The 26,959-nt window shown below is 56.7% G+C and overlaps 2 protein-coding genes across 5 annotated transcripts; both read right to left on the minus strand.

Moving 5' to 3' along the window:
• Positions 1-1,801: 1,801 nt before the first annotated feature.
• INTS15 (integrator complex subunit 15) lies at positions 1,802-10,426 on the minus strand. 2 transcript variants are annotated; one of them, XM_055135338.1, is made up of 6 exons: positions 10,179-10,426; positions 9,744-9,965; positions 6,686-6,851; positions 4,278-4,802; positions 3,572-3,611; positions 1,802-2,301 (listed from the first exon to the last, which is right to left on the minus strand). In XM_055135338.1, exons 1-6 carry the CDS (start codon positions 10,338-10,340, stop codon positions 2,100-2,102), a joined length of 1,317 nt encoding a protein of 438 aa, XP_054991313.1. In that variant the 5' UTR covers positions 10,341-10,426; the 3' UTR covers positions 1,802-2,099. The 2 variants fall into 2 exon arrangements, with proteins under 2 accessions (XP_054991313.1, XP_054991312.1); XM_055135337.1 differs by having other exon boundaries at positions 10,149-10,426.
• A 421-nt stretch (positions 10,427-10,847) lies between these two features.
• ZDHHC4 (zinc finger DHHC-type palmitoyltransferase 4) lies at positions 10,848-18,189 on the minus strand. 3 transcript variants are annotated; one of them, XM_055135341.1, is made up of 7 exons: positions 18,053-18,189; positions 16,605-16,728; positions 16,295-16,368; positions 15,306-15,484; positions 14,275-14,400; positions 12,758-13,002; positions 10,848-11,699 (listed from the first exon to the last, which is right to left on the minus strand). In XM_055135341.1, exons 2-7 carry the CDS (start codon positions 16,719-16,721, stop codon positions 11,409-11,411), a joined length of 1,032 nt encoding a protein of 343 aa, XP_054991316.1. In that variant the 5' UTR covers positions 16,722-16,728; positions 18,053-18,189; the 3' UTR covers positions 10,848-11,408. The 3 variants fall into 3 exon arrangements, with proteins under 3 accessions (XP_054991316.1, XP_054991317.1, XP_054991318.1); XM_055135342.1 differs by lacking the exon at positions 18,053-18,189 and adding an exon at positions 17,715-18,025; XM_055135343.1 differs by lacking the exon at positions 14,275-14,400.
• Between the last annotated feature and the right edge of the window lie 8,770 nt (positions 18,190-26,959).

Here is a 26,959-nt window from a genome sequence, read left to right on the forward strand (position 1 = left end):
CTCTCCAACTGAGGGGGGGAGCACAGGGCCACTGCAGCCACCCTCGGCTGTGCAGTCTGGACACTCACTGCTCAGGTCAGAAGTGCAGCTTTGGGGCTGGAGTGATAGCACAGCGGGTAGGGCGTTTGCCGTGCATGCGGATGACCCAGGTTCGATTCCCAGCATCCCATATGGTCCCCTGAGCACCGCCAGGGGTAATTCCTGAGTGCAGAACCAGGAGAGACCCCTGTGCATCGCCAGGTGTGACCCAAAAAGCCAGAAAAAAAAAAAAAGTACAGCTTTGGCCCTGTAGTGCTGGGGGCGACCAGGCCTAGCCCATTGGTGCTAGGGGTCAACCTCAGAGTGTCAAGCCCTGACTCCTAGAATATTCTGAACTTATTTGAAAAACTTCTGTTTTTCTGGCTGCATCTGACTGCTCAGGACTTGCTCCCACCTGGGCTCAGATCACTCCTGGCAGACTCAAGGGACCTGGGGATCAAACCCAGCTTGGACACGTGTAAGGCAAGCGCCCCACCTGCTGTGCTATCTCCTGGCTCTAATTGAAAAAAATGTGTAACTGAATTTTTCAGAGCCAGAGATAAAACTTGCCTTGCACGCGGCCGACCCGGGTTCCATCCCCAGCATCCCATACGGTCCCCTGAGCACTACCAGGAGTGACTCCTGGGTGCAGAGCCAGGGGCAAGCCCTGAGCATCACTGGGTGTGTCCCCATAACAAAGTAAAAATCAAAATCCCTTTACAGGACCGGAGCTTGCCGCAGCAATGTGGTGACTGGAATTTGGGGGAATGCCTGGGTGGAACGGGAAGTGCTCGTAGGACAGTGGTCTCAGCAGTACAACTCTTCATGGCCTCACGGCTTCTGGGTGGGCAGCTTCCTTGTCAAATGACTGCACTATGCACCACTGGACTCACAGCACCGTCCCTTAAGATTCCAAATGCTTGCGGAGAGTGGGGGGGAGTAGGCACACCAGCAGTGCTCAGGTACTGAATCGGGGTCAGTTCCTTCAAGTTCCCTACCTGCTGTGCTACTCCTCAGATCCCCAATACCCATTTCTTAGTCAAGAAAATAGGACATGGGCATGAGCCAGTCATAGGACAGGGGGGTGGGCGCTTACCTTGCATGTGGCCGACCCAGGTTCAATCCCTGGCATCCTATATGGTCCCCAAGACCACCAGGAGTTATTCCTAAATACAGAGCCGGAAGTAATCCCTGAGCATCACTGGGTCCCCCCTGCCGCCGCCATCCAAAAAAAGAAAATATGGTGCAGGGTCAGGGGAGATGTTGGAAGGGACTGAGTGCATGGCTCAGACTGACCCTGGGTCGGATGACCCGCAGCACAGCCCGGGGGGAGCTGGCCAGCAGGGCGCAAGCACTGTTGATGGCCAGGTCTGTGCTGCATTGCTGCAGAGCCCCCCAAACACAATACAGTGTAACAGTCATACCCCCAGCCCCTCTAGCTAACTCACAGTCCTGGCAATACTCAGGGGCTGCGGCCTGGGTGACAAAATGGCAGTGCTGGATGCTCTGGCTACCAGGCCTCCGGGGGGTCCTTCTGCGAGGGACCCTGCTCCCTACTGACCACAGCTGCCCAGTGCCTGTGGACGCCTCAGGGCCAAGCTCCTGGCTGCCCAGTGCTCCACAATGGGTGACTTTCTGGATTTTCACTAGAGTAACCACTGCGGCTGTGTGGGTGAATACAGAACAGACAGACCTGGGTGTCCACGAGGAGCAAACTGAGAGGGATGGACTATGGAGCACAGCTCGAATCCGGACTGCACAGACCCACACGTCAAGCCCACCAAACTGTTTAGAAAAAATTTATTTGCAATAAGGAAAGTCTAGAGACCCCAATAAAATGGAGAAGCTCCTTTCCTGGAGGTGGCGTCACCCCCGGCCTCTGGTTGGCTGGAGCCCCTGAGAGCCCAGGGCCGGGGCAGGGGCGCCGCGCCCTTTTCCGCACCCAGCACTCGTGTCTACCAACGCCGTGGCGGGGCTCCCCTCTCCCTCCATCCCTACTGGACCTCCACGGGTGGGCCAGGCTGGGCCGGGGTCTGTGCCGGGCAAGTCACCGTCTCTTCTCTGCACGGTCCTGCTGAGCCTTAGCGGATGGGCCGGAATGGGAAGGTCATGCCCGAGAGGAAGGCGTGTCCCGGGTGCGCGGGCAGTGCCGGGTGCGCTGCAGGGTGCGCAGGCACTGCCCCGTAGCCCAGAGGCGGCGTGTGGATATGCGGGTAGAATCCGGGGGGCAGTGCCGTGTGGGGGGACTGCTGCACTGGCCCCGAGATCACCAGCTGGAGGAGGCTGTGAACACAGGACACAGGTTAGGACGTGGCCACGTGGGCTGGGGCTGCCCTATCCACGGTGGAACCTTCTGGAGACAAAATTCAAGGGGAGCAGGGTGGTGCCCCACGCACTAGGGGCAGCCAGGGCACGGGTGGGGCCCTTGGGATAGGGGATGAGGCCGGGAGCTGCAAGGACCCTATCTCTACTGCCCACCCGAGATGCCCGAGGCCCCAAGCCAGGCTCTCCCAGGTGCTGGCCTCTCGGTGACCCTGATCCGAGGCTGCACTGCCCCCCCACTCTCCCAGACCTCGCCAGCCCTGTGTCCCCTCCCACACGGGTCCTGGGGTGCCCCACACCCCACTGCTCCCCAACGCTGCCCCAGTGAGGGGAGTGCTCTGAGGCTTCCACCTGCAGGTTAGAGAAGTTTCTGGTCCCGCTCGTACCCCTGCTCCCCAGAGCTCTCCCTGGATGCTGCCTGCCTGGCCCAGTGACACACCAGACGCCTCTCCTCCTGGGTGGCCCCTGAGCACTGCAGGGCAGCCCCTGGGCACTGCTCTCCCATAAGCAGTGGGCGAGAAAGTGCAACGCTGTCCCAGGGGGAGCTAGGAAGGGAGAACCGGGTCATAGGGGCCCGAAGCCTGCCTGGCCTGAGAAGGCCCTGCTCTGCGTGGAACATCAGAACACCGGGGCACCGGGCTGCACACGCAGCTCCACGGCGGGATGCGCGCCTGGGCCAGATCCTGGGACACAGACACACATAGCCACACAAACACACCCCCACAGCCCCACCTGCTGGGAAACGGCCTCCTTGGTTTTCTGGAGGGAACTGAGGCAGCTGTGGGCAGTGAGGCTTTTCCCCAAGGTTGCCCTTGCTCCAAACATGCCAGGCAGGAGCTTCTGCAGCCACCAGCTTCTCCGCCGCCACTCCTGAGGGTGCCCACAACTCCACTCCTGGAGCACCCCCGTCAAGCCCAAGATCTGATACCACTGGCCCCACCTTACAGGGGGACACTGAGGCCAGGATACGGCCAGCCATCATAACAGGCCACAGGCAGAGCCGCATTCAGAGCCTGCAGCCGAGGCGCAACCAAACGAGCCCCAGCCATAGCCCAGCTCCAAACCAGCAGCAGGGCCAAGGTCTGGCTCCACCCAGCACTGCAGTGTTGCAGCCAGGGTACAGCCACACCGATACCGACACAGTGAATGAGCCCTCCCACCGCGACCTCCAGAGGCCCACTCTACCAGGGAACGTGCCCCCCCGCCCCACACGCAGGCCAAAGACACTCACTTGTTGTGGGGTAGCCTGGAGCACAGGGTCCTCAGGTCATCTGCAAAGGAGAAAGTGACAAGGGATAGATGGAGTGGCCTCTGCGTCACCAGCGGGGCAGGAATGCACCACCCACACGTTCCTGTACCATTAAGAGACCGAGTGACTGAGGCCGCACAGAATACGGGGCTCAGGAAGGCGGGCACCCGAGACCCCATGCTACTGGGCAGAACATGGGGGGGGCGCCCTGGGAAGGCAGGTGGCCCACACCAGGTCACTCCCTGGCGACAGCCCCAGCTCAGTGACACGAAGCTAGAGGCGGCCGTCAGCAGGCCTGTGTCTAAACTCATAGACCTCAATACCTGCCTCTGGGCGCTGGCTCAGGACCCAAGGGCTAGTGCTCAGCTCGGCATAGGGGTCCCGCATTACCACCCGAAGAAACGCCAGAAACCACAGTGCAAACCTGTCATACCTGGGATGTTCCCCCTTCCCACTCCTGTCACTCAACTGAGCAAATATGTGACGGCCAGAAAGATGGGGCAGTGGGCAGAGCGCTGGCCTCGAATGCACCGACCCAGGTTCCATCCCCCGCCCCCCAGAGGGTTCCTCAGGTCCCACCAGGAATGATCCCCAAGTGCAGAGCTAGGAGTCAGCCTTGAGCAAGCTCCATGGTGGAGCTGCGTTGCCCCTGCCTGGTGCGGCATTCCCCTCGCCCCCCGTCACCCACCTCTCGTGCACAGCAGGGCCCCCGACGCCATGGCCACCTGCAGGGCCTGCGCCAGGCGGTCGAGAGCGAGCTCGATCTCCTGGGAGGCGTTGAGGGGGTTCAGCTCATCTGCCAGCCGGTTGACCTCCTCGACCAGCGGCACCATATGGTCGAAAGGGACCAGCCCCAGGCGCCCGTACAGGTTCTTCTCAGTCAGGTGCGCCTGCAGCATCATGAGGCCGTGCAGGACGCTCAGGTGCAGTTTGGAGTACAGGAGGTGCGAGTCTCTGTCCGGCCCCGCGCACTCCTTGGCAGCCTTGGTGCTGGCGTGGCCGTTGGACACGGGGGCCTTCCTCTTCCTCTTGTACGCGAGAGGTGCCTTCACGCACCAGCGGATCAAGCCTGTGAGCGGCGTCAGCTCTAGGAAGCCGATGGGGAGGCTGGCCGCGATGGGGGTGTTTAAAAAGGTGATGAGGGTCAGCCGGGGGTCTTCGAAAATCCAGCTCACGGTCACTTCAAGCAAGTCCAAGGGCGGGATGAGGTCATCTGCAGACAGAGACAGACCAGCTGCAGCTAGAAGGGTCCCTGGGTGAGTGCGGGACCGACCACTCTTCGGGACCATGACCCAGGTTCCACAGCCGTCTGGCACAATGCAGGCAGTGGAGCAGAGCCAAGTACTGCAAATCCCAGCCCGGGCACTGTGTGCTGAGCACAGATTCTTGGCCTGAGCACTGTGTACTGAGCAGGGACCAACCACTGAATTCTCACACCTGGCCTCCAGAGCAAGGCTGGGGACAGTTCCTCTACTGAGGAAAGCCCCAGGCAACCGGAGCCATCTGCCAACCCTTCCTCCGCTCACCTGCCTTGCCTGTCCTCACTAGGCCAAGAGGCGGCAGGCCGTCTGGGAGGGCCTTTTCCCTTCTGGCACTCTGCAGGATGCTGGTCCCCAGGCCTGCGCCCCCATTCCCAGAAACTTCTGGAAGCAGCACCAATCTGTGCTCAGTCCTCAAGGGCCACTGCAAAGGCCCCAGGGCCTGGGCCACTCTGGTTTGGCACAGGGCTCAAGAACAAAGCAGGTGGCTGGACTGTACCAGGCCCCGGCTCAATCCCTAAAACCGCAGAGTCCCAGAATGCAGGGAGGCAGAGGCGGGGCGGTGGCAGACTCAGGAGGAGCCTGTCCCTGTCCCCTCAAAATGGGCAGCAGAGCCCCTAAGCAGGAAGCCATACATCCCTGGGAAGTGCCCCGTCAGCCCCAAGTTGTCCTGGCACCCATTCCATAAAGAAGCCCACAGCCAGCTGGCCAGGCCGGAGCCTGGCACAGCCCAGGTGGCCCAGGCCCTTCCTTCCTGGTCCATGGGGATGGGACCTGGCAGCTGTGTGGCACGAGTGGCACTTGGTGCTCAATTCTCGAGACGCCCCCCCCCCCCGGATGGGGAAGCAGAGAGCTGTTGTAAGACCCCGTGGGCAACAGCAGAGGGTGTGCAAGGACCCACACTTGCACGCGCCAGAAGTGTCCTTAGAACGTGTCCTTAGAACGTGTGCTCAGTGTGGGGAGCAGGGCGGCAGCAAACTGATCAGGATAGTGATTTTTATTTTTTGGGGGTGCCTCCAGGGGCGCTGGGAGCATGTACTGGCCATTCTCAACCTGCAGGCTGTCCAATGCAAGGGCCTACGATGCAGTACCACTCAGGGCTCGCAGTGCTGGGCCACAAACCCAGGCAGGTGGGCAGTGAGCAAGGCCCTTAACCCTGCCCTTTCTCCAGCCCCAGGAAAAAGCTTTTTGGGAGCTGGGGGAGGGGTAGTCGGAATAAGCAGCTGACATCAGGCAGTGGAGGCTGGGATGCCCTCAGGCCTTATGCACACAGTCCCGGTATCCCATGCTGCACAGCTGCGGGTACCACTGGGAGTTGGGGGGTAGTGGCCCCCTCCCCTCCCAGCACAGCCAGGGTGGCACACCAAAGCACAGGGCCAGAGCAACAGGATCACGAGCGCACGCTGCCCTTGCATGCAGCCCACCTGAATTCCATCCTGGAAATCCCACACGGCCCCCCGAGCATTGCCAGGAGTGATCCTGAGTGCAGAGCCAGGGATAACCCTGGGAAGTGCTGGCTGTGCTCCTCCACCCCCTCCCCTCGCAAAAAAATTAAAATCACAGGAATCAATAAGTGCCATGGAGGGTCTGGGAGCAGCAGCCTGGCGTGTGGCCATGGCCGCCCCGGGTTTGTTCCAAATGAGAGATGAGGATGAAAAGCCAGCCAGCAGCTCGAGTGGGCAGCACAAGCCCACCTTCCAGAGCTCGACCCCACCTCTGGGCCCCCAGCAGCCCCCTCCCTGGGCCTCCCCAGCACTGCCAGACGGGGTGCCTCTAAGACGAGAGAAAAGTAAGAGACACGGGGGAGCCTGACAGCCTCCTCTGGGACGGGCCTTACCCGAGGACAGGTCGTAGAGCGCCGTGACGGCCGTGAGGAACTGGCAGCAGAAGCGCGGGCTGGCACTGAGGATCTGCTTCAGCGTCTGCACGGAGCCGGGCACCAGGCAGCAGTAATCGTCCACCAGGGCCCTGGCCAGGCGCACACAGTAGAGCACAGGCGTCCGCTGGAAAGACACAGGCACCTGAAGCGGGCAGCGGCCAGTCCTGGCCAGTGTCCACTGCAGGCCCCCCCGCACAGGTAGAGAAGAAGACAGCGATTTTGTGCAGTTGCTGACAAAGCCTCCGAGGCAGCCAGCACCACCACCTGTCCCTGTGTGGCTTCCCGGTGGGACCACAGCCAAGCCCGGGAGGGCCCACACAGCAAGGCCGGTCCCTCCGCCCCGCCTCAGCAGTCCCGGTTCCCTTCTGGTTCGGGGGCACACCTGTGTGCTCAGGGCTCACTCGTGGCTCTGCCCTTAGGGATGGAGGGATGTGGAGCACACCCGCCCCGCTGTACTGTCACTCCTGGCTCACTTTATAATCTCCCAAGTCCCCCATGTCACCCTCTCCACCTTGGGAGGGAAGGGGCAGGCAGAGGCCAGAACCCCCAGCAACAGAGGTGCTGCAGCTCCAGCGCCCCTTGGGGCTGGCAGGGGAACTGCAGGCTGACACCCCAGCCAGGCAGTGTACCCCACCCTCGCCCACAGGAAGCTGCCTCCCGGGGCCCATGACTGCTCTCCAGTCACAGGCAGAGGGGAACCAGGGGGGCTCACGGAGAGCTGCAAGGTGAACTAAAGAGTCTAAACCCAACTTTCCTATCAGGTCAAGGCCAACAGCACTCCCCCAAGAAATAGCCCCCAAGCGATGGGGGTGCTGCAGCTCCAGAGCCCCACAGGGCAGCCGGGCAAACTCGGGCTGATGCAATTCAGGCACCTGAATTCTGTCCAGATGCTCACCTGGTGACACAGATGGCAACACACATTGTAGGGGTTGGGGGAGGGCAGGGGAGAGCACCTGCTTAGCACACGGCCAAGCCCAGTTCCACCCCTGGCACCTCATGGTCCCCTGAGCAACGAAAGGAGTGATTCCAGAGCACAGAGCCAAGAGTAGCTCCTCAACATCGCTGGGGTGCCCCCACCCCGTCAATATTGCTAGCTACACATTTGGGATACTATAAGAACATTTAACTAAGTTTAAAATTTTTCATTTCGAATGCTAGCAAATGAAGCAATCTTACAAAACTCAATGTCAATAGTTAACTTAAAAATTAACACCAGGGCGAGAGTACATTGGGTAGGGAGCTTGCCTTGCACACAGTCGACCCGGGTTCGATCCCCGGCATCCCAAATGGTCCCCCGAGTGCCGCCAGGAGTAATTTCTGAGTGCAGAGCCAGGAGAAACCCCTGTGCAGCGCCGGGTGTGACCCAAAAAGAAAAACAAAAAATTAATGCACGGGGCCTGAGTGATAGTACAATGGGTAGGGCGCTCGCTCTGCATGCAGGCAACCCATGTTCAATCCCCAGGACCCCATACGGTCCCCCAAGCCCACAAGGAGTAATCTCTGAGCGCTGCTGGGGTGGGCCAAAAATAACAAACCATAAAAAATATTAAAGCAAATCTCTGAGTTACCGCCTACATGAATTCCCACACTGAGGACAAAAACAATGAATTTCCCAAAACGCCTTCTCTGAAGGGTCTGTATAGCACATATCAACTGCTTGGGCTTTGCCATTTGAATAAAGTTTAGGCTTTTGTTTTGTTCCGGGCTTGCCACACCTGCTGTGCTCAGAACTGCCAGTGCCCATCCCTCCACTGTACTGGGGACCATTTGCTGCTGGGGATCAAACCTGGGCTCAGCAGACAGAGCCTGTGGACCAGCACTTGTTTGGGTTTGAGGGCCACACCAAGCAGTACTCAGGGGTTACTCCTGGAGGTGCTTGGGGGGCCATATGAGATACTCAGGATCGAATCTGGGTCAAGCGTCAAGCACGTGTAAGGCAAGTGCCAACCCACTGTACTTGGCTTTGGACCCAGGACCAGCGCTTTAAACTAGCTCCCTGGCCCCAAAGAGCCATTTTTCCTTGGACACTGGACAGCTCATGGCCACCATGAGAGCCAGCAACTTTCCAGCGTCCCCTGGAACAAAACAAAGAATCGTGTGCTCACCGCCCTATCCGGGCAGAAATGGGCAAACAAGTAGCTGACAGTGCTCTTCCTCTATTTGTTTTGCGGGTACAGCTGCTGGTGCTGGGAGCCTGGCAGAACCTGGGGTCGACCAAGAGCTCCTGCATATGAAAAGTCTTCCAACATACTCTCCACCCCTCTGAGCTACTTCTCTGCCTCTGTCAATGGTCCTTAATATCCTAACTTCAGGGGCTGGAGCGATAGCACAACGGGTAGGGCATTTGCCTTGCACGCGGCCGACCCAGGTTCGATTCCCAGCATCCCATATGGTCCCCTGAGCACTGCCAGGAGTAACCCCTGTGCATCGCCGGGTGTGACCCAAAAAGCAAAAAAAAAAAAAAAAAAAAAAAAAACCCTAACTTCAGGGGCAACAGAGAGGATTGCAGGTAAGGTGTTTGCCTTACATGCAGCCACCCCAGGTTTGATCCCTGGCACCCCTGAGACTGGCCAAGAGTGACCCCTGAGCACCGCAGGGTGTGACACCAAAACAAAACAAAAAATATCCTAACTTTAGCAGAGAGCTGTGGTTCAAGCAGTAGGTAGGTGCTGAGTAAGTACCAAGCACCTGTGAGTCTGATGGCCCTGACCAGCCACTGAGCACCGCCCTGTAGCCCCTGATGGCACCGCTGGGAGTGCCCTACTGAAACAAAAAGTGACATCGCTGGTTTCCCCATGCAGCTGTTTCCACAATGTAGTGGATCTCAACAGGGATGCTCGGCTTGGGATCTTTTCGCAGTTTCTCTTGCAACTCAGGAACCACAAGAAACCGTTGCTTGCCAGAGTGACCGCCAGACCCGCGGAAACCAGACCTAAGGAACTGTCAGGGGGACGCGAAGGGCGCGGGGGACGGGTGGACAAGGCGACGGAGGGCGCGCGGCAGTTCGGGGCAGTACCTGGAGCCAGGAGGCCGCACACTCCAGCACCGGGACCCGGCACACGGCCACCGCCATGGACACCAGCTTTCCCAGCAGGCTCATGCGGCTGTCGTCGGCTTTGTTCCCCTGAGGGCTGAAAAGGGACGAGAAAACAATCTGCCGGACAGAGTCCTTGCTTTGCTCCTGGAAATAATTGCACATGATTTCAAGAAGTTGGAGCTCCTGGAGCGAATTCAATCTCTGGAAGACAAACGCGGGGAGGCGGTCAGACGGGCGCACGGCTTCCACGTGCTCGTGGGACGGCCGCCCCCCTCCGGGGGCCGCCCGCGCCCCCCGCCCAGCCGCGGACCTGCGTGCGCTCGGCGGAGGGGGGGGGGAGTTGGGGGGCGCGCGGCTGCCGGGCGTGCGGGGTGCCCGCCGCACCTTGGGCTGCGCGCCGCGCTCCTTGGGCACCTGGAACACGAACTCCTCGAGCAGCTCCACCGGGCCCTTGTCCACGAGCGGCAGCGGCGCGCTCTGCAGCTGGCTGCTGAAGAAGATGTCCAGGTGGTACAGCACCTCCTTGGCCGCGCTCAGCGCGTCGCGCCGCAGCAGCGAGTGGCGGATGTCGCTCATGGCGCGGCCCCTCCCGCCCGCGCCGCCGCTGCCCGCACAAAGACGCCGCGGCCCGGCCCCGGCCCCGGCCGCCGCGCCCCGCGCCCCCCGCGCCGGCCCGCGGCCACCCCCGCTGCGACGGCAGCGCCCCCCGACAGCCCCGGCAGCCGGCGCCGCGGAGCGGAACCGCGGCCGAGCCCGAGCGCGCGACGGCGGCCCGCAGGGGCCAAGCGCCGGCCGCGCCCGCGCCCGGGAGGGCGCCCCCTAGCGGCCCGTGTGGGGGGTGCGCCCTGAGGCCGCAGCGAGACTCCGCCCCGTTCCCCTCAGCCCCGCCCTCTCCCGCTGCGCGACTCCGCCCCGCTCCCCTCGGCCCCGCCTGCTCCCGCCGCGCGAATCCGCCCCTTACCCCCGCCTCCTCCCGCCCCGCGCTCTCCGGGTCTGCACCCCCAGCCTTTTCCGGCAACCGGCCCGCCGCCGCGCCCCGCGCCAGTCAATCTGGAGGGTTTACTGAGGGATTTTTATGCATCTTTTAAAAAATTATTTTATTAAATCAACGTGAGATAGTTACAAAGTTACCCATGATCAGGTTTCTGTGGGACAATGTTCGCGGTGGGAATTTTAAATAAGGCCGCAAAGGCTCAGGGAGGGCCACGGAAGGGCAGCAACTGGGCAGGCCCGGTGTGTACAGAGGGGCCCGGGCCTCCCCATCCCTACACTGAGGGGACGAGGGGGCAGCTTCCTACTATACCGGGTCAGCCGTGAGGCCCCGCAAACTTGTTTCCTTTCCATTTAACCACCAAAAGTACGTTCCAAACCACCCATTGGAGGGGCTTGCCTTGCCATGGTCCACCGGGTTTCCATCTTCAGCATCCCATGTGGTCCCCACCGCACGACAATGTGTGATCCCTGAAGAGCCAGGAATAAACCCTAAACACTGAGCTGTGTGGCCCCAAAACTGAAAGGGGGAAAAAAAAACCCACCCTGCAGAAAAGAGAAAAACAAAAGCCCAGGACAAGCAAGCAGGGTGAAGACAGTGAGCGACCATGAGTAGGAATAAATGCATGTGCTCACAACATAAAGGCCACACTCTCATTTCTTCTTCCTCCCCAGAAACACGGGAGCCGATAGAAAGATCTCACTAAGGTTACTCCAAAGCCCTCGAGAGTAAAAGTTCTGGGAGCCCTGGGGCTTGGTGGGTGGGAGCTGACACATGTTGGGGTGATGCTGGCACCGGGTCCGATGGCTCTTGTACCACTCATTCGTGGTCTGGTTGGTGGCTGCCAGGTACAGCATGAAGCACAGGTAACCCCCCAGCAGGAAGCTGAGCACCAGGACAAAGCCCAGCATGAAGACGATCCTTGGGAAGGACAGGAACAGGTGCTGCAGGCAGAAGCGAGACAGCACTGAGACACACACCTCTACACAGTGCCCCCCCAGTACCCCCTCTTTCTTCAAACACAAATTACATATGTAGGGAAGAAGTATGATACTGAGGCCAGGAGAGAGCACAGTGGTTAGGGCACACGCCAAATCTGTGTTGACCCAGGTTTGATTCATGGTATCACACATTCACCTCAGCATCGCCAGCTGTGGCTCTGGAGGCCCCAGCACTGGTGGTGTGGCCCAGGCAATGTCCCGGGTCTGGGAACTGAACAGCAACTCCAGGGCTTCCTGAGCACCAGTCAGGACCCCTTCCCCCACACCCCAAAACATGTATCATGATGTGTCCCAACTAGATTCTAATAATGCAGAAAATCACATAGACAAAAAGTATGCAAAGGTCAGCAACTCTGACATCTAAGTGGAAGGTTTATGGGCACTTGTTTTCTTAACATCTGGGGCATGTTTGGAAATTTTCATAACTGGGGGGGAAATCTAGAATAAAATACACCGGGGTTCAGGGAGATAACCAAGAGGGTGGAAATGCGGGCTCTGCAGGAGGCAGCTCCGGGCGTGATCTGGGCACCGTGGGGGGCCAGGGGCAAGGTGATGGGGGCCAAGGTGGGGGACAGCTACTCTTGTCTCTCAGCTTCTTTGGGGCAATGGGGGATTCTGAAATTAGATAACAACAGTGGCCCTAGCCATCACCAAGAGCCATCCCTGAGCACTGCCGGGCACAGCTCAAAAACCAGTAAAGGGTGGATCTTAGGACATGAGAATTATATGTAACTGGGAGGTGGGGTCTGGGACCACACCTAGCTCTGGTCGGGGCTCACTCCTGGTGGACCTTAGGGGGACCATATGTGGGGCTGGGTCAGCCGCGTGCAAGGCAAATGCCCTGCCCACCGTACTATCTCTCCAGCTATGTAAAATTTTTAAATTGCACATCAGTTATCTCACAATCTCACTCGGAAACAGACCCTCTTTAGTTCAATTTTGGAAGTGACTTTTAAGGACTAAATGAGAAACACAGCCCACACCATGTCACCCCCAGTCACCTGAGCAAGAAAGATGAAGTCGATGACCTGGACACGTCCACGGGCATCAATGTAGGTCCCCGAGTACAAGTCGGCTGCCACCACCAGATGGCCCAGGAAGACAGTGCTCACCACAGCCAGGGCCATGGCGGACGCCGTGAGTGTGCAAAGGTACACGAGGAAGTGCCTGATGTTCCAGGCCCCGATGCAGTTGTTCACCCAGATGCAGTGATGGTCAAACCGGTGCACACAGCAGTCACAAACACCTGACAGAGGAAGCACAAGACGTGCTGGGTCCCTGAGAGGACGATGGCACACGCGGTGACCATGCTGGTGACCGTGCTTTCTGCACCCGCACCACCCGAGTAGGGGAACGCAGGAAGCATGGCTGCAAGAACAGCCAAGAGAAGCCTTGGCGAGGCTGCTGCCGCCCTTCTGCAAATGCCTGGACTCAACCTCAGAGACACGGAGGTGACACATGAGTTGCTAACACGACGAAAGACGCATGTGCTTTAAAGTCAGACCGGCTCCTCTTACAAAGATGAGCTTTAGGCCCAGGACAGAGTATTTGGGGAATACACGTGCCTTGGGGGCAGCCAACCCCAGTTTGCTCCCTAGTACCACAGAGTCACCTGAAGACTGTAACAGGGTCAGGCAGCCAAGACTGAGAGGCAGCTCTGGCTGGAGGAACCCCCAGGTCCCCTGAGCACTATTTGGGAGGACCCCCCTGAACTTTATATTAAGGTGAGTGTTAAAGGAATATGAGTTTTTGGTACTTGCTTCAATTACAGGGAAATGTTAAGAAACAGCAGGACTGAAGAACAGGGATGTGGATGTGGCGTAGTGGCAGAGCACTTGTCAGAAAACTTGCCTGCACGGGTGAAGCCCTGGGTTCGAGCTCTAGCTACACATGCACAAACATCTGCAATATGCTGGGTTATGACAATCTACCCTTCCAACTGTGAATATGTTATAAAACCTGAATATGTACAATAAAACCTTAGTGTCTGAATAAAATGTACAATAAAGGTCAGATATGGAAGACTCAGTAACAACCAAGAGAAGTAGACTATCCTCTGAATAACTGTTGATGCTAATTATTGACGTGTATCAATTAGGTTAAAAAAATACATGATCTAAAGTAATTTTTTCTTTGCTTCTGGGACCACCCCCAGTGGTGCTCTGGGCTTACTCCTGCCTTTGTGCTCAGGGATCACGCCTGGTGCAACTCAGGGGACCTTCCGAGATACTGGGGATGGAACTGGGCCCAGCCCCATCTGAGGAAGAGCAGCTTCACCCTGTCCAATCACGCCTGTTTCTTTGGACTTCTCTAAAGTGATTTCTAGAAAGCTCAGTTCCCATCTGTGGCTCCAGCTGGGAGCCCCTGGACTCCTGCCCAGCCACTGCCCAGGCCGGACAGGTCCCCTCTCCAAGCACCCAAGGCCTGACCTCCAGAAACCATGTCCAGCCCACAGCAGCCTCGGCCACCCCGTGTGTGTGGGTCAGCAGGCCCGCGAACAGGCCAGGGCCAGACTCACTGCAGTGCTTAGAGCGTGCTGGTCTCCGGAGGTCACATGTGGAACACCTTGAGTTCCTGGAGAACATCACTCCGTCAAACTCGTAAACTTGAAGAAACTGGGATTCATTTGCTTTGGTGACAGTCCCTAGAGCGAAGGGACCGTGTCGGTGTGGCACCATCTGTCTGGCCGCTCCTGCATCCTGAGATGGTGGCTGTCACCTCATGGGCTGCCTGGTCGCTTGCAAAACCCACAGTGCCACACTGCTCGGTATATTTCACAGAGCTGCCCAAAATGCAAAACACTAACCCCATTTCTCTTGAACCCCCAATCTAACCCCTGTCGCTAAGGACGGGCCTCTTCTGGCTAGTCTAGAAATGCAACCACACAAGACTGGTGTTTGCTTGCAGTCTCTTTAACTCAATATGCTCAAGATCCATCCATGGTATCATGCATGTAAATACCTTATTTCCTCCCTATGCCAAATAATCTTCCACTGAAAAGGTAAACCCATGCATCATTTGTTGCATATATATATATATATATATATATACATACATACATACATATATGTGTATATATATATTTATGTATAGATGTATTTATCTAGTCAAGCAGAGTTCACTGCCTGGCTCTGCACAGGATCTCCTGAGCCCCTCAGGACTGACCTGAGCTAGGAGTAAACCCTGAGCACCACTGGATGTGGCCCCCAAACCCAAAACAACAACAAAAAGGAAAGACATGAGACCAGGAGGCACTGGTGGAAGAGCATAAAAGCCTGCACCCTGAGACCAGGGTGATAGTATAGCGGGTAGGGCATTTGCCTTGCACATAGCCGACCTGGGTTTGATCCCCAGCATTTCATATGGTCCCCAAAGCACCGCCAGACTAATTCCTGTGTGCAGAGCCAGGAGTACCTCTCAACACCGCTGGGTGTGACCCAAAAAGCAAAACAAAACAAAACAAAACAAAAGCCACACCCAGGTGAGTAGTCTGCTGGACCCTCCCTGCCTGTGGGGACACTCCCAGTGCAGCTGTCAGCCAGGACTCACCGGGGTTGCTCACACAAGTTAAGGTGAAAAAGACCAGGTTGATGCTCAGCAGCAGGTACGGCAGAAGAAGGTAGTACAAGGAGAAGCCCAGCTCCAGACAGTAGCCCAGGACCTCCCAGGAGTACTCGGTATAAACAGTTCCCTGGAGGAGGAGGTGCAGGATGAGGAAACTGCGGTTTCTGAAATGCAACAAGCACGAACCACACTCAGGGTGCCTCGAGGACACACACGCTCTGCCCATCAGGCCTTAAGGGGCTCTGTTTCAGAGGAGAGATGCCAAGGGCTTGGAGAGATGGTACAGGGCTTCGGGTGCCTATCTTGGGGTTGGAGAGATAGTACAGAGGGTACTTGCCTTGTAGGGCATTTGCCTTGCATGCGGCAAACCCAGATCCGATCCCTAATACTTTATATGGTCCCCCCGAGCTCCACCAAGAGGGACTCCTGAGCATCAAGGAGTGCAGGTCAAAACCAGAAACAAAGCAGGGGAGCTTGTCCTCAAGATGCTGAGCCCGGTTCTGTCTCAATCCCTGGCACCCACAGGGTCCCTCAAGTCCCTCCAGGGGTGATCCCTGAGTACAGAGCCAGGAGTAATCGCTGAGCACAGCTAGATACCCCCAATGCCCCCAAACAAAAGGGGACATGCCAGGAAGGACAGTAGTGGGAGGGTCCCTGAGACTTTGGAGGTGTAGTAACTTTGTACAGTAAAGACACTGATACAATGTTACTGTAATCATGTCACCTCAAACACAGTAAGAGGTGACATCAAGACCCCAGAGATAAAAGGCGGATGATCTGAGCTCTGAGTCTCAGCTTCCATCCTCTCCCTGCCCAAGGTCGGACGGTGTAAAGAGGAGCATGCAGGAGAGGGGCCCAGCGGCACAACACACGCTTCGCACAGGCCTGGGGCCCGGGCCCCATCCTGGGAACCGCACACAAAAGCCACTGTTGGGAGGGAAAGCGGGTGCCCTCTGAGCTGGGGGACAAAGTACCGCGTGTGGAAGAGGTAATGAAGCGACCTCAGCACGGCGCTCTGCAGGCATCCTGGAACCAGGCGAGAAAACACCTGCAACAAACGGGCAGATTCAGAACTGTCCCCTCTGCCCCGGCCGCACTTCCAGCTCACAGTGCGACACTAAGGATAATGTGTCATGTCATTTCTACAGCAGAGGGGATTCAGCTGCTTTTGCAGGGAGTGGGGTGAAGCCACACCCACCAGTGCTCAAGGGTGACTGGGTGGGGTTCCAAATCTAGGGCTCTCCAAGCACACCCCCCTTCCCTCCCCCCCCCCCCCGCCGTTACCTGGGCTCCTCTCCCCATCAAGCCGTTCAGGTACTGGGTTCTTAAGCCCAGGTAGATCAGAACACCAGCGACCAGCACCAACATCACGTAGAACAAGAAGAGAAACAGGAAGTCCATCCTGGGGCTACAAAAGAATAGCACATGAGTGACAGCTCCTGGGACCTCTGCCCAACGCCTACCACTGAGTAGACCCTCTAATGCTCTCAGCTTTCCAGAGTACAAAGTCTGGGCTCTCCCAGCCTCCCCTGTGGTCCTCAGCGCCCTGCCCCCCACAAAGTACCCTAATCAAATAATTTGGAGTCTGCTTTGGGGCATCCCCTCCCTAGAAATTCTAAAAGAAGGGAACATGCAACGTCCACCTCTCCTTCTCCCAACAAGTTCTTCTTGTATCTCCTTTAAATATGAGCATTCATGGGCTGGAATAATAGTACAACGGGGAGGGTGTTTGCCTTGCACACAACCTACGGAAGTTTGATCCCCAGCATCCCATATGGTCCCCTGAGCTTGCCAGGAGTAATTCCTGAGAGCAGAGCCAGGAGTAAGCCCTGAGCACTGCCGAATGTGGACTCAAAACAAAATAATAAAATTAATATAAGCAATCACAAAGATGTGGGTACAGGCATTATCAAAAGGACCTTCTGGCAATGTAATTATCTAGAAGCTGGTCACAGGCAGCTTCTAAGGGGTAGTCGGGGACGCTCCGTCTGCAACTGGGCATAATGTAATATCCCCTCTGAGAGTCACCACAGATAGCTGTGATCACCCATAATATACCCTGTTTTTGTTTGTTTGCTTTTTCTTTTATACACAGGGTTGATTGTGCTCAGGGATCACTCCTGGTGGGACTTGGGGGGACTATGGTCTGCCCCCGTGCAAGGCAAATGCCCTACACGATGTACTGTCTCTCCAGCCCGAACACACAGCCTGTTCTAAGTAAACTGGAAGACTTAAGAGACAGCACCGCGGGTAGGGCGCCTGCATGTGGACAACCCGGGTTCTGGCCCATACGGTCGCCAAACACAGCCAGGCGTGACTCCTGCGTGCAAGGGCAGCAGAAACCACTGCCAGATGCCATCCAAACACCAGAAAAAAGAGAGAGGAAACGGCTACTTGGGGCCTTGGCAGATCCGATCCTCGGTCTGAATGCCAAGTGCGACCAAAAAACAGCCACGAATCAAGAGATGAAGGCAGGGGAAAGAGCTGCAGTTCCCACGCGGAGATGGGGGTCCAAGCTAGAACCGCTCCCCTCTGGGCGGCAGCGCTGGGGGCGCAGTTCCTCCGGGCGGCAGGGGGCGCGCGAAGCCGCAGAGGACACGCCGCGTGCGGCGGGTGCGGGGACGCGACTGCGGAGCGGGCGGGAGGCCGAGGGTCCCGGGGTGGACAGAGCAAGCTGCGAGCCGGAGGCTGCAGTGTCCACGCTGGAGACTAGACAGAACCAGGGGCCTCACCGAGGCGCGCGGAGCCGGCCGGAGCTGCCCGGGGTCCGGCAGCGCTGGGCGGGGGTCGCAGAGCCGGCGGGTCGGAGGCACGTCCACGTGCCCGCACCCTACACCCCGCACCCCGCACCCCGCACCCCGCGCCCCGGACCGCCGGCGCCCGTGACGTCACCGCCGCGCGCACTTCCGGCGGAAGCGGTGGGCGGGGCGTCCCCCGCGCTGGAGGCCGCGTGTCCGGCGGTGGCGGCGGGGGCGATGCGGCACGCACCGGCCTGTGAAGCTTTTGGGGCCACCGGCGGGCCCTGCGGTGTCCAGTACACGCTGGGTCTCATCCAGAGGGGTCGGGGGCGCATGCCGGGGCCCCGTTGGGGGGCCGGGTTTGGGTCGCTTTTGAACCGCCCACAGGGGCCTCTGCGCCGTCGGCCCCCCCAACCCCCGCTCAGCATCCTGACTCCAGACCCCAAGAGTGGGCGGGGCGGCCTCCAGAGCGTCCAGGCGGCCCGAGGGTCGCGGGTGACGCTGGCCCTCTTCATGTCTCTGAAGTCCGTTCCTGAGTTGAGCCAGGCCTGTCCTCGCTTTGAGGGGAAGCGTCAGATCTCCAAATACTGGCCTGAAAGCTCTTCTATCTTCCCGTGTGCCTTTGTTCCCTGTCCCTGCCTCTCCATTTTGTTCTTTTAAAATGACAAAAGCCCTACTGGGCACCTTCTGGTACACGCTGCCCGAGGCCTTGATGAATTTAAGGTCGCAGGATTGGGAACAAAACCCCAACGCCGGGGATGCTGCAGGACTGGCGGTTATGGATGAGCCCCTTGGTGTCTGCGGCCGAGTGGCCCTGCTGAGCAGCCAGTGGTTAAATATACTCAGCTTGCCTACATTTTGGGGGGGAGGGGAGGGCTTGCTAGGTGGATGTTGGGCCACATCTCAGGGCTCATTCCTGGTTCTGCTCAGGGATCAAGGCTGGCAGAGCTTGGGGTGCCCTCTGTGGTTCCAGGGATTGGGCCGGAGCGATAGCACAGCGGGTAGGGCGTTTGCCTTGCATGCGGCCGACCCAGGTTCGATCCCCGGCATCCCATATGGTCCCCCAAGCACTGCCAGGAGCAATTCCTGAGTGCAGAGCCAGGAGTAACCCCTGAGCATCGCTGGGTGTGACCCAAAAAGCAAAAAAAAAAAAAAAAAAAAAAAAAACAGGGATGGAACCGGGTTTGGCTGCTTGTAAGGCAAGTGCCATCTCCACCATGCCGCGTCTTCAGCCAGTTGGCTGAAAATTGGGAGTGCCCCCCACAAGTTCCCTGAGCACCGTTTGGGAGATCTCCTCCTCCCCCCAAAACTCCAAACACTGTTCAGGGTAACCAGCACACCTACAGGACAGATTTAGTCCAGGAGCAGCAGTTTGACGCCTGTAAAATAACTTCTCAAGCTATTGTGACTGAAGTGATAGCACAGCAGGCGGGGCACTGGCCTTGCACATTCTCCCCCGGGCTTAGATCCCTGGTACCCCACATGGTCCCTCAAGCCTGCCAGGAGTGATCCCTGAGCTCAGAGCCACTAAGCACTGCCAGGTGTATCCCCAAAACAAAACAAAACAAAAACCCAAAAGAATCAAACCCTTAGATGACTGGACGTTTCGGTGAAATGCGGCGGTGGAGAAGCCTATGTGGGCTGCACCGCACATAAGCAGGACTCCCCAGGGCAGCTGGGGATCTGCCTGGTTCCTACTGAGGTGAACAGCATGGGTTTATTGACCAATTGTCTTTCTCCTTGCCATGAATTATTGGGTTTTGCTTTTTTTGTGTTGGGTTTGGTTTTGGTTTTGGTGTTTGGACCACATGTTGTAGTAAGGGCAGGGGAAAGGGGTTCTCTTTAATAACCTGGAATTACTCCTAGCTCAGCACTCAGGAATTACTCCTGGCGGTGCTTGGGGACCCTATGGGATGCCAAGGATCAAACCTGGGTCTGCCACTTGCCAGGCACAAACACCCTCCGCTGTGCTATGGCTCCGGCTCCTGTTGTGAATTGTTTTGAATCACCCTGTATGTGGGCCACATGCACTGGTGCTCAGTTCTTCCAGTGAGGTCTTCCAGGTCCCCCTGCTGGGGATCAAATCTGGATTCCCACAGTGCATCATGTATTCCAGAGCTTTGAGTTATTTCCCATTTTCATGTTGAGTTGCAGGACTTTATGAAATAATCTGTGAGGGCACAGACTGCTTCTCTTAGTTTCAGTTCTCCCCAAAGCGATCCCCAAGACCCGGATTTGGTAAGAGTAGTTCCTTTAGGGAGAGCACCCCGGGAAACCTGAGGGATTTGGGAAATGAGAGAGAAGAGTGAGAATCCGAGAAAGCAGATTCCGTGCTTTCCAATACTGCCAATGATTTCTCTACGCTCAGGTTGAATACAGGTGGCTTGAGGGGCGAAGTGGCCAAACCCAGCGGAAGGTCCCCCACTCACACGAAGCTGAGACCTGAACTTCCCAAACGGTCCTGGCAGCCCCTCAGACTAGACCTGTGCTATCAGTTCTTGGCCTGCTGCAAGATTGGCTGACAGCATCAACTGCCTTTCATACCAAGATCACTCATTCCTCAAGGATTGACAAGGGAATCCTTTGGAAACAGGATGTAGGACTTCCTATCAACCCATGCAACAGGCAAACTGCACTCAGTGCTCCTCTACAGTCAGCGCTTCGTGGGTCAGGAGGAATTTTGCAGGAGAGAAGACAGTGAAGCAATTTAGAAGACATGCAAAACTTTTGTTAGCAGGCAAGATTAGATGTATATTTGCCGGTTCTTACCAGGAGCAGATAAGTTAATGCTTGGGTTCAAGCAGAAGCTCAGTAAAAAGAAGGTGGAGAAGGACTGGGGTTAACTCCAGGAGGAGGCACTCAGAGGGACCCGGTACTGTGGGTCCCCTGACCAACAGGGATGCCGTGGGTCCCGAACACAGGGAAATGTTGGGAGTGAGTGAAAGGAAAAGGCCAACAGATGTCTGAAGGAATGCTGTTTTTGCTTTCTTGGTTTTGATTTTTTTCGGCCACACCCAGCAGTGCTCAGGGACTACTCCTGTCTCTGCACTCAAGGATCATTCCTGGCGGGGTTTGGGGGACAATATGGTGTGCCAAGGATCGAACTAGGGTAATCTGCATGCAAGGCAAGCACCTTAACTCCTGTCCTATTTCTCTGACCCACACACCTTGTATTTGCTAAGTGGAGATCCTACTTCAAGCCCCATTTATTTTGGCGGGGGGAGGGGTGTTCACTCTAGGCTATGTTCAGATCTGCTCCTGGCTCTTCACTCAGGAATCACTCTTGGCAGGGCTATGGGGAGCATATGGGATGCTGGGGATTGAACCCAGGTCAGTTGCAGGCAAGGCAAGTACCTTACCTGCTATACCCTCTCTCAGGCCCATGCCCTGTCATTTTTGTTCTTCTTGTCGTTTTGTTTTTGTGTGTGTCTTTTTTTCCCCTTATCGGGTTCACGCTGAGAAACCTCAAGGGTTACTCCTGGCTCTGCATTCAGGAGTCACGCCTGGCAGTGCTTGGAGGACCATATGGGACGCCAGGGAGCAAAACGGGTCGGTCATGTGCAAGGTAAACACCCTCCCCATTGTACTATCATTCTGGCCCCAATTCCCATTGTTTTAAGTTTGAATTTAGGTGCCAGAGCAATAGTACAGCAGGTACATTGCCTTGCACATGACTGACCCGGGTTCGATCACTGGCATCCCATACAGTCCTCTGCACTGCCAGAGGACCACTCCTGAGTGCAGAGTCAGGAGTAGCCCATGAGGATAGCCAGGTGTGGCCCCGAAACAACAAATTTGAATACTTAACCCAGGGCCTCACACACTCGAGACAAGCATGCTGTTTCTGGGCTTCCCCCAGAGTGTCCTGCAGTGTACTCACTCATGGGGCTGAAGGCCAGCACGGCCTGCAGGTAGATTGGGCTGTGCTGGCGTGGGATGACCCTTGAGACATCTTTGGAAAAGAGAAGGTACCTGGAACCTGGAGAAACTAAGAAGGAACAAACACGAGATTCCAGGTCAACAGACAGTGGGCGGCCACTCCAGCCGCCCCTTCAGTAATGTCCAATGCAGATGCGCCACCTGTATCACGCACACGTTTCATAGCAAGAGGCGGGAGTGGCCAAGGGGCATTCTCATGGAGAGTTGTCCATTCATGCTCTGGACACTCGAGAACCAGGGCTCCCACTGGGTTCTGTGAGGGACAGACACCACTGAGACTCGGGAAAGAAATTTAGAATGAAAATGTTGGCTGAGGGGCTGGATCAATAGTACAGTGGGGAGGGCGTTTGCCTTGCAGGCAACTGACCCGGGTTCGATTCCCAGCATTCCATATGGTCTCCTGAACACCACCAGGAATAATTCCTGAGTACAAAGCCAGGAGTAACCCCTGAGCATTTCCGGGTGTGACCCAAAAATAGCCAAAAAATAAAATTAAAATAAATAGTTAAAAAAGAAAAAAGAGAGAGAAAGAAAGAAAAGAAAGAAAGAAAGAAAGAAAGAAAGAAAGAAAGAAAGAAAGAAAGAAAGAAAGAAAGAAAGAAAGAAAGGAAGGAAGGAAGAAAGAAAGAGAAAGAGAGAAAGGGAGAAATGAAGGAGGAAGGAAGGAAGGAAGGAACGAAGGAAGGAGGAAAGAAGGAAAGAAAGAAAAAAAGAAAGAAAGAAAGAAAGAAAGAAAGAAAGAAAGAAAGAAAGAAAGAAAGAAAGAAAGGAAGGAAGGAAGGAAGGAAGGAAGAAAAGAAAGAAAGAAAATGTTGGCTGAGGGCCATAGGGAAGGATGCCGATGCACTGGGGAGAGTTTTCCTGGCATCCATTTCTCCAGACTCTGGTTTCAGTGGCAACCAGGTCAGCCATGGGCAACCCTTAAGTCTCCCCGTTCCCTCCTGTTTCCTCATCAGGATGAAGAGATGCTTCAACTAAAAGCTGTTAGGAGGATTCACTGAGATACAGCATGTTCACACAATCAGTGATGTCACAACATCCTCCACATTAACAAATAACATCAATACCAAAGTAGAGGGGCTGGAGTGATAGCACAGTGGGTAGGGCGTTTGCCTTGCACGAGGCCAACCTGGGTTCAATTCCCAGCATCCCATATGGTCCCCCAAGCACCACCAAGAGTAATTCCTCAGTGCAAAGCCAGGAGTAACCCCTGTGCATCGCCGGGTATGACCCAAAAAGGAAAAAAAAATACCTTAGTAGAGACTGTGTCTGGTCCAAGAGGCTCTGGATGTCCAGTTTTCTTTTGGTGGCCACGAGGACTTAAAGCCACCTGTGAGGGCCCCGCCCTGTCCAGCAGGTAGGACCCTTTGTGGGGCTGAGGAGGGGACGCAGCCGAATGAATAGACACAGAGACAGAAGGAGGAGGAGAAAAAGAGAGAAGGCTTTATTCACTGGCAGCTACAGCATTTTATACTTGCCTGCTGGGAGGCAGGTAGTGGTATGCGTGCCCGGACCCCGTCTATCATGTCAGGCACAGGTGTCGGCTAGTGGGATGGTAAGGTCAGTCAGGTCAGTAGCGGCGACCTTGTTAGAGAAGTTTTAATTAGGCCCCTGTTGGAGAAGTGCCAGGCTCTGCCTTACTTGAAGATAAGAGCCAGGATTGAAATATGGCCTCCTACATCTGGCTTCCTACAGCCACCCACCTAGTGCTCAGGGGCTATTCCTGCTCTGTGCTCAGTCACTTACCCTTTGGTAAGTGGCACTGGGGATTGAAATGCAAGGCAAACACTTCACCACTGCCTCTCCAGCTTCTAGATTTTGTGTTTGTCCAGAAATGATGAGGCCAGCTCCAAGTGGACTAATCACGAAGGAGACACCTTGGTGGTGACCCTGGAAGCTGCAGTGTGGCCAGGCTCCCACAATGCCTGGATCAGCAGCTCTCAGGTGCCTCAAGGACAGAGGTCTTGGTCCAGGGGGACGCTCCAAGGACAGGAGCTGAGACTTGCCAGTGGGAGTCCAGCTCTGATCGCCAGCACTGCACAGTCCCTGATCAACACCGGGTGTGAGCAAAGGTTCTTTTCTGTTCCTCACTCTACCTTCCCCCACCCTGCCTCAGCCCCAGCTTCCCCCACAGACAGCTGATCTTTGGACTTCCGTGCTCCAGGTTTCCCTCCCACATGGGGGACTGGGAGGTCAGTCTGCTTCCAGGCAGGGGTGCTGAGGTCCTCCCTGATTGAGTCTGGGGCCTCCTAGACCAGTTGCAGGGGAAGCAGAACCAAATTTGGTCATTTGGTGAGATCCATGGCGCCCCCTGTGGGAGCTGTGGGGGACTGCGTGAAGGAGGTCTGGAAGGATCAGTTACTTCCAAATCGTAGCTCAGGGGCTGGGATGGCTAGTAAAAGAAGGGCCTGTGCTGGGGAGGCGATCAATAAGGGGCCCAGGTCATCTTATCCGGGCACAGAGGAAGACGGCAGATCGATCAAGGGGAGGGGACGAATGGAGATGCCGCAGTTGTCCCCCACCACTCCCCACCCCCACCAGGCAGCCCGCCTCCGTTTGCCCCCCTCAAAGGCAAGTCTATTAATAAAAGTCCTTCTCTGGCTGCATCTCCTGGGCTAGTTTCAAAGGACAAAGAAGGAAATTTTAGCCATCAGCCACTGTCACACAGCACCACAAGGTCACCTGGAACGGACGCCAAGAGCAATGGGGTGTCCAGAGAGAAGAAGCACTGGCACCCCAACAGCAGGTGAAAAAGGGGGTCTGGCCAAGGTGGACGGGTCCAAGGGGCAAGAAGACCAGAGAGGAGCCAAAGCTCAGATTGATCTCTCCGCACCAGAGGGGCAGCGGGATGAGGGGTTGTTCCCAGACAGCTGGAACGTCCCAGAGAGGTGAGGTGCCTCCCCCACCATGAGTGAGGGCAGCACCAGCTGTCACATGTCCAGGAGGGTCTCGTGACCCTCCACATCAGCCACCTGGAAACTCTGCAGCCTGGGATGGGGGACCCCTGCTGCGGGGTTCAAACGTGGCTGAACATAAGCCCAAAGCAAGCACCCGAGGGAGAGGGCGGGGGGTGCAGACCAGATAGAGTATTAGTTCCTGCCATGGCAGCACCCCAGTCCCTCAGCCTGCCCAGCAAGGGGTGCTCCAAGAGTGAAGGGTGCGCAGAGCTCCAGTGGCCCCCGTGCCGTCTCGCTGGCCAGCAGGCCGTTTCTTTTTATGACTGAGTAGCATTTGGCAAAGCTTTTTGTGACTTTGCCCCTTCTCTGCTTCCGGAGATCTCAGACTCTCTTGGGTTAGGAAAAGCCCGATAGAGGCTGTGACCGCTTCTCTCATGGAGTAAATCCCAGGACAGTTCTTCACCATGCTCTGCTCTGTGACGTATGATCATTGTTTGTCCCACCATCACACACAAGCCCCATTCTCCTGCAAGAAGATGCCTGATTTCCTGAGAACCTACAGCAGAGGTATAAACTGTGAAGTCACTCTGCTGGCCATAAAACCAGGCCTTCTCCTCCCTCTTTCTTTTGGGGTGTGAAGCCCCAGCAAGACTCAGAAGCCCCAGCGAGCCCCACCAGTGATTCTTGGGCAGCTGGGCAGGCAGTTGACCAGAGTCTGCAGGGACCAGAGTCTGCACCGCTGCTCGGCCGGTACCCAGACTCGCGGCCAGCTTGGGAAAGCCTGAGTCCTCACAGCTGCATGTCCCCTGTCCCCTCTCTTGGGCTCTGTCCTGCAGCCATAGGGGCATCTGTTGTTTTCCTGCCAGGAACATCCCTTGCTCAACTCAGTGCTCCTGTGCTGCTCTGCTGTCACATTCTGAGACACCGGTAAGCTAGCTGCCCCATGAGATGGGCGTAGAATCTTCTGGGTTCAGGGACAGAGAACAGCTCTCAGCATCGGTGCGATACTTGCTGTGTCTGGGATAGGTGGCCAGTCTGGGGGAGGCTCTGGGAGCCACTGTGATCAGAACCCGGGTTCTTGTCGGGGCACAGAGACCAGGGCAGTGCCGATCAAGGGAACTGGGGACTGTGTTCGGGTGTCTGGTTACCTGCAGCACCACCGCGGCTCTCTGGTCGGTGCTAGGAAGGTGGATTCTTTTGGTGTTGCACCCTCTCCAGCTCCGCCAGGGACACTGTGAGGGGTGCTGCTCGCTAGCAGAGTCTGTCACACGTGTGAGACAGAGATCAACAAGAAGCAGATCACACACACATGTATACCTGGCAGTGATCCAGGGTGACTCTGCTCTGTGCTCAGGGTTGACTCCTGGGATTTTGGAGGCCATATTTGGAAATGGGGGTTGAACCTGGGTTGGCTGCATGCAAGGCAAATCTTACACACCCCCCCCGCAGTGCGCTCTCTCTGGCCCCAAGTCTGTCCAATTATATATTGGTTTTGGGGGAACACTTGGCAGCGCTCAGTGCTTACTCCTGGCTCTGTCCTCATCGATCACTTCCTGGAAGGCTCAGGGGACCCTGTGGGATGCTGGGGATCGTACCTGAGTTGGCCACATGCAAGGCAAACGCCCTCCTATTGTGCTATCGCTTCCCCCCTTATGTCTGTGTGCCCCCCCCTTGCCAATAACGCTGGTGGCTATTCTCTACAGGGATAGGACCTGAGGGTACAGAGAAGCCCCCACATTCCCCTCCTCCACCCCCTTCTCACCTACCCAAGAATGACCCAATTAAAACCTCTCAACAACCCTTAACAAGTTCTGGGGGGAACCCGACTCGAGGCCCCCCATCTCCACTCCTGCTCCCCCAGGACCCCACAGCAGGGGCGGCCACCCGGGCCCCTGCCAGGCTGTCCAATCATCCCACTGCTCTGCCTGGAAACCCTTCTCAGGTTACTCAGGGGATCACTTTGCCTGTGAAGCCCCAGCTGTCACCTGGGTGCATCAGTAACCCAAGTTCTGGCCCTGAGCAGCCGAAGGCCGTTCACAAGCCTGTGGGCGGCCACTACACTTGT

Source organism: Sorex araneus, chromosome 4, assembly GCF_027595985.1.
Source record: "Sorex araneus isolate mSorAra2 chromosome 4, mSorAra2.pri, whole genome shotgun sequence".
NCBI classification, from domain to species: Eukaryota; Metazoa; Chordata; class Mammalia; order Eulipotyphla; family Soricidae; genus Sorex; species Sorex araneus.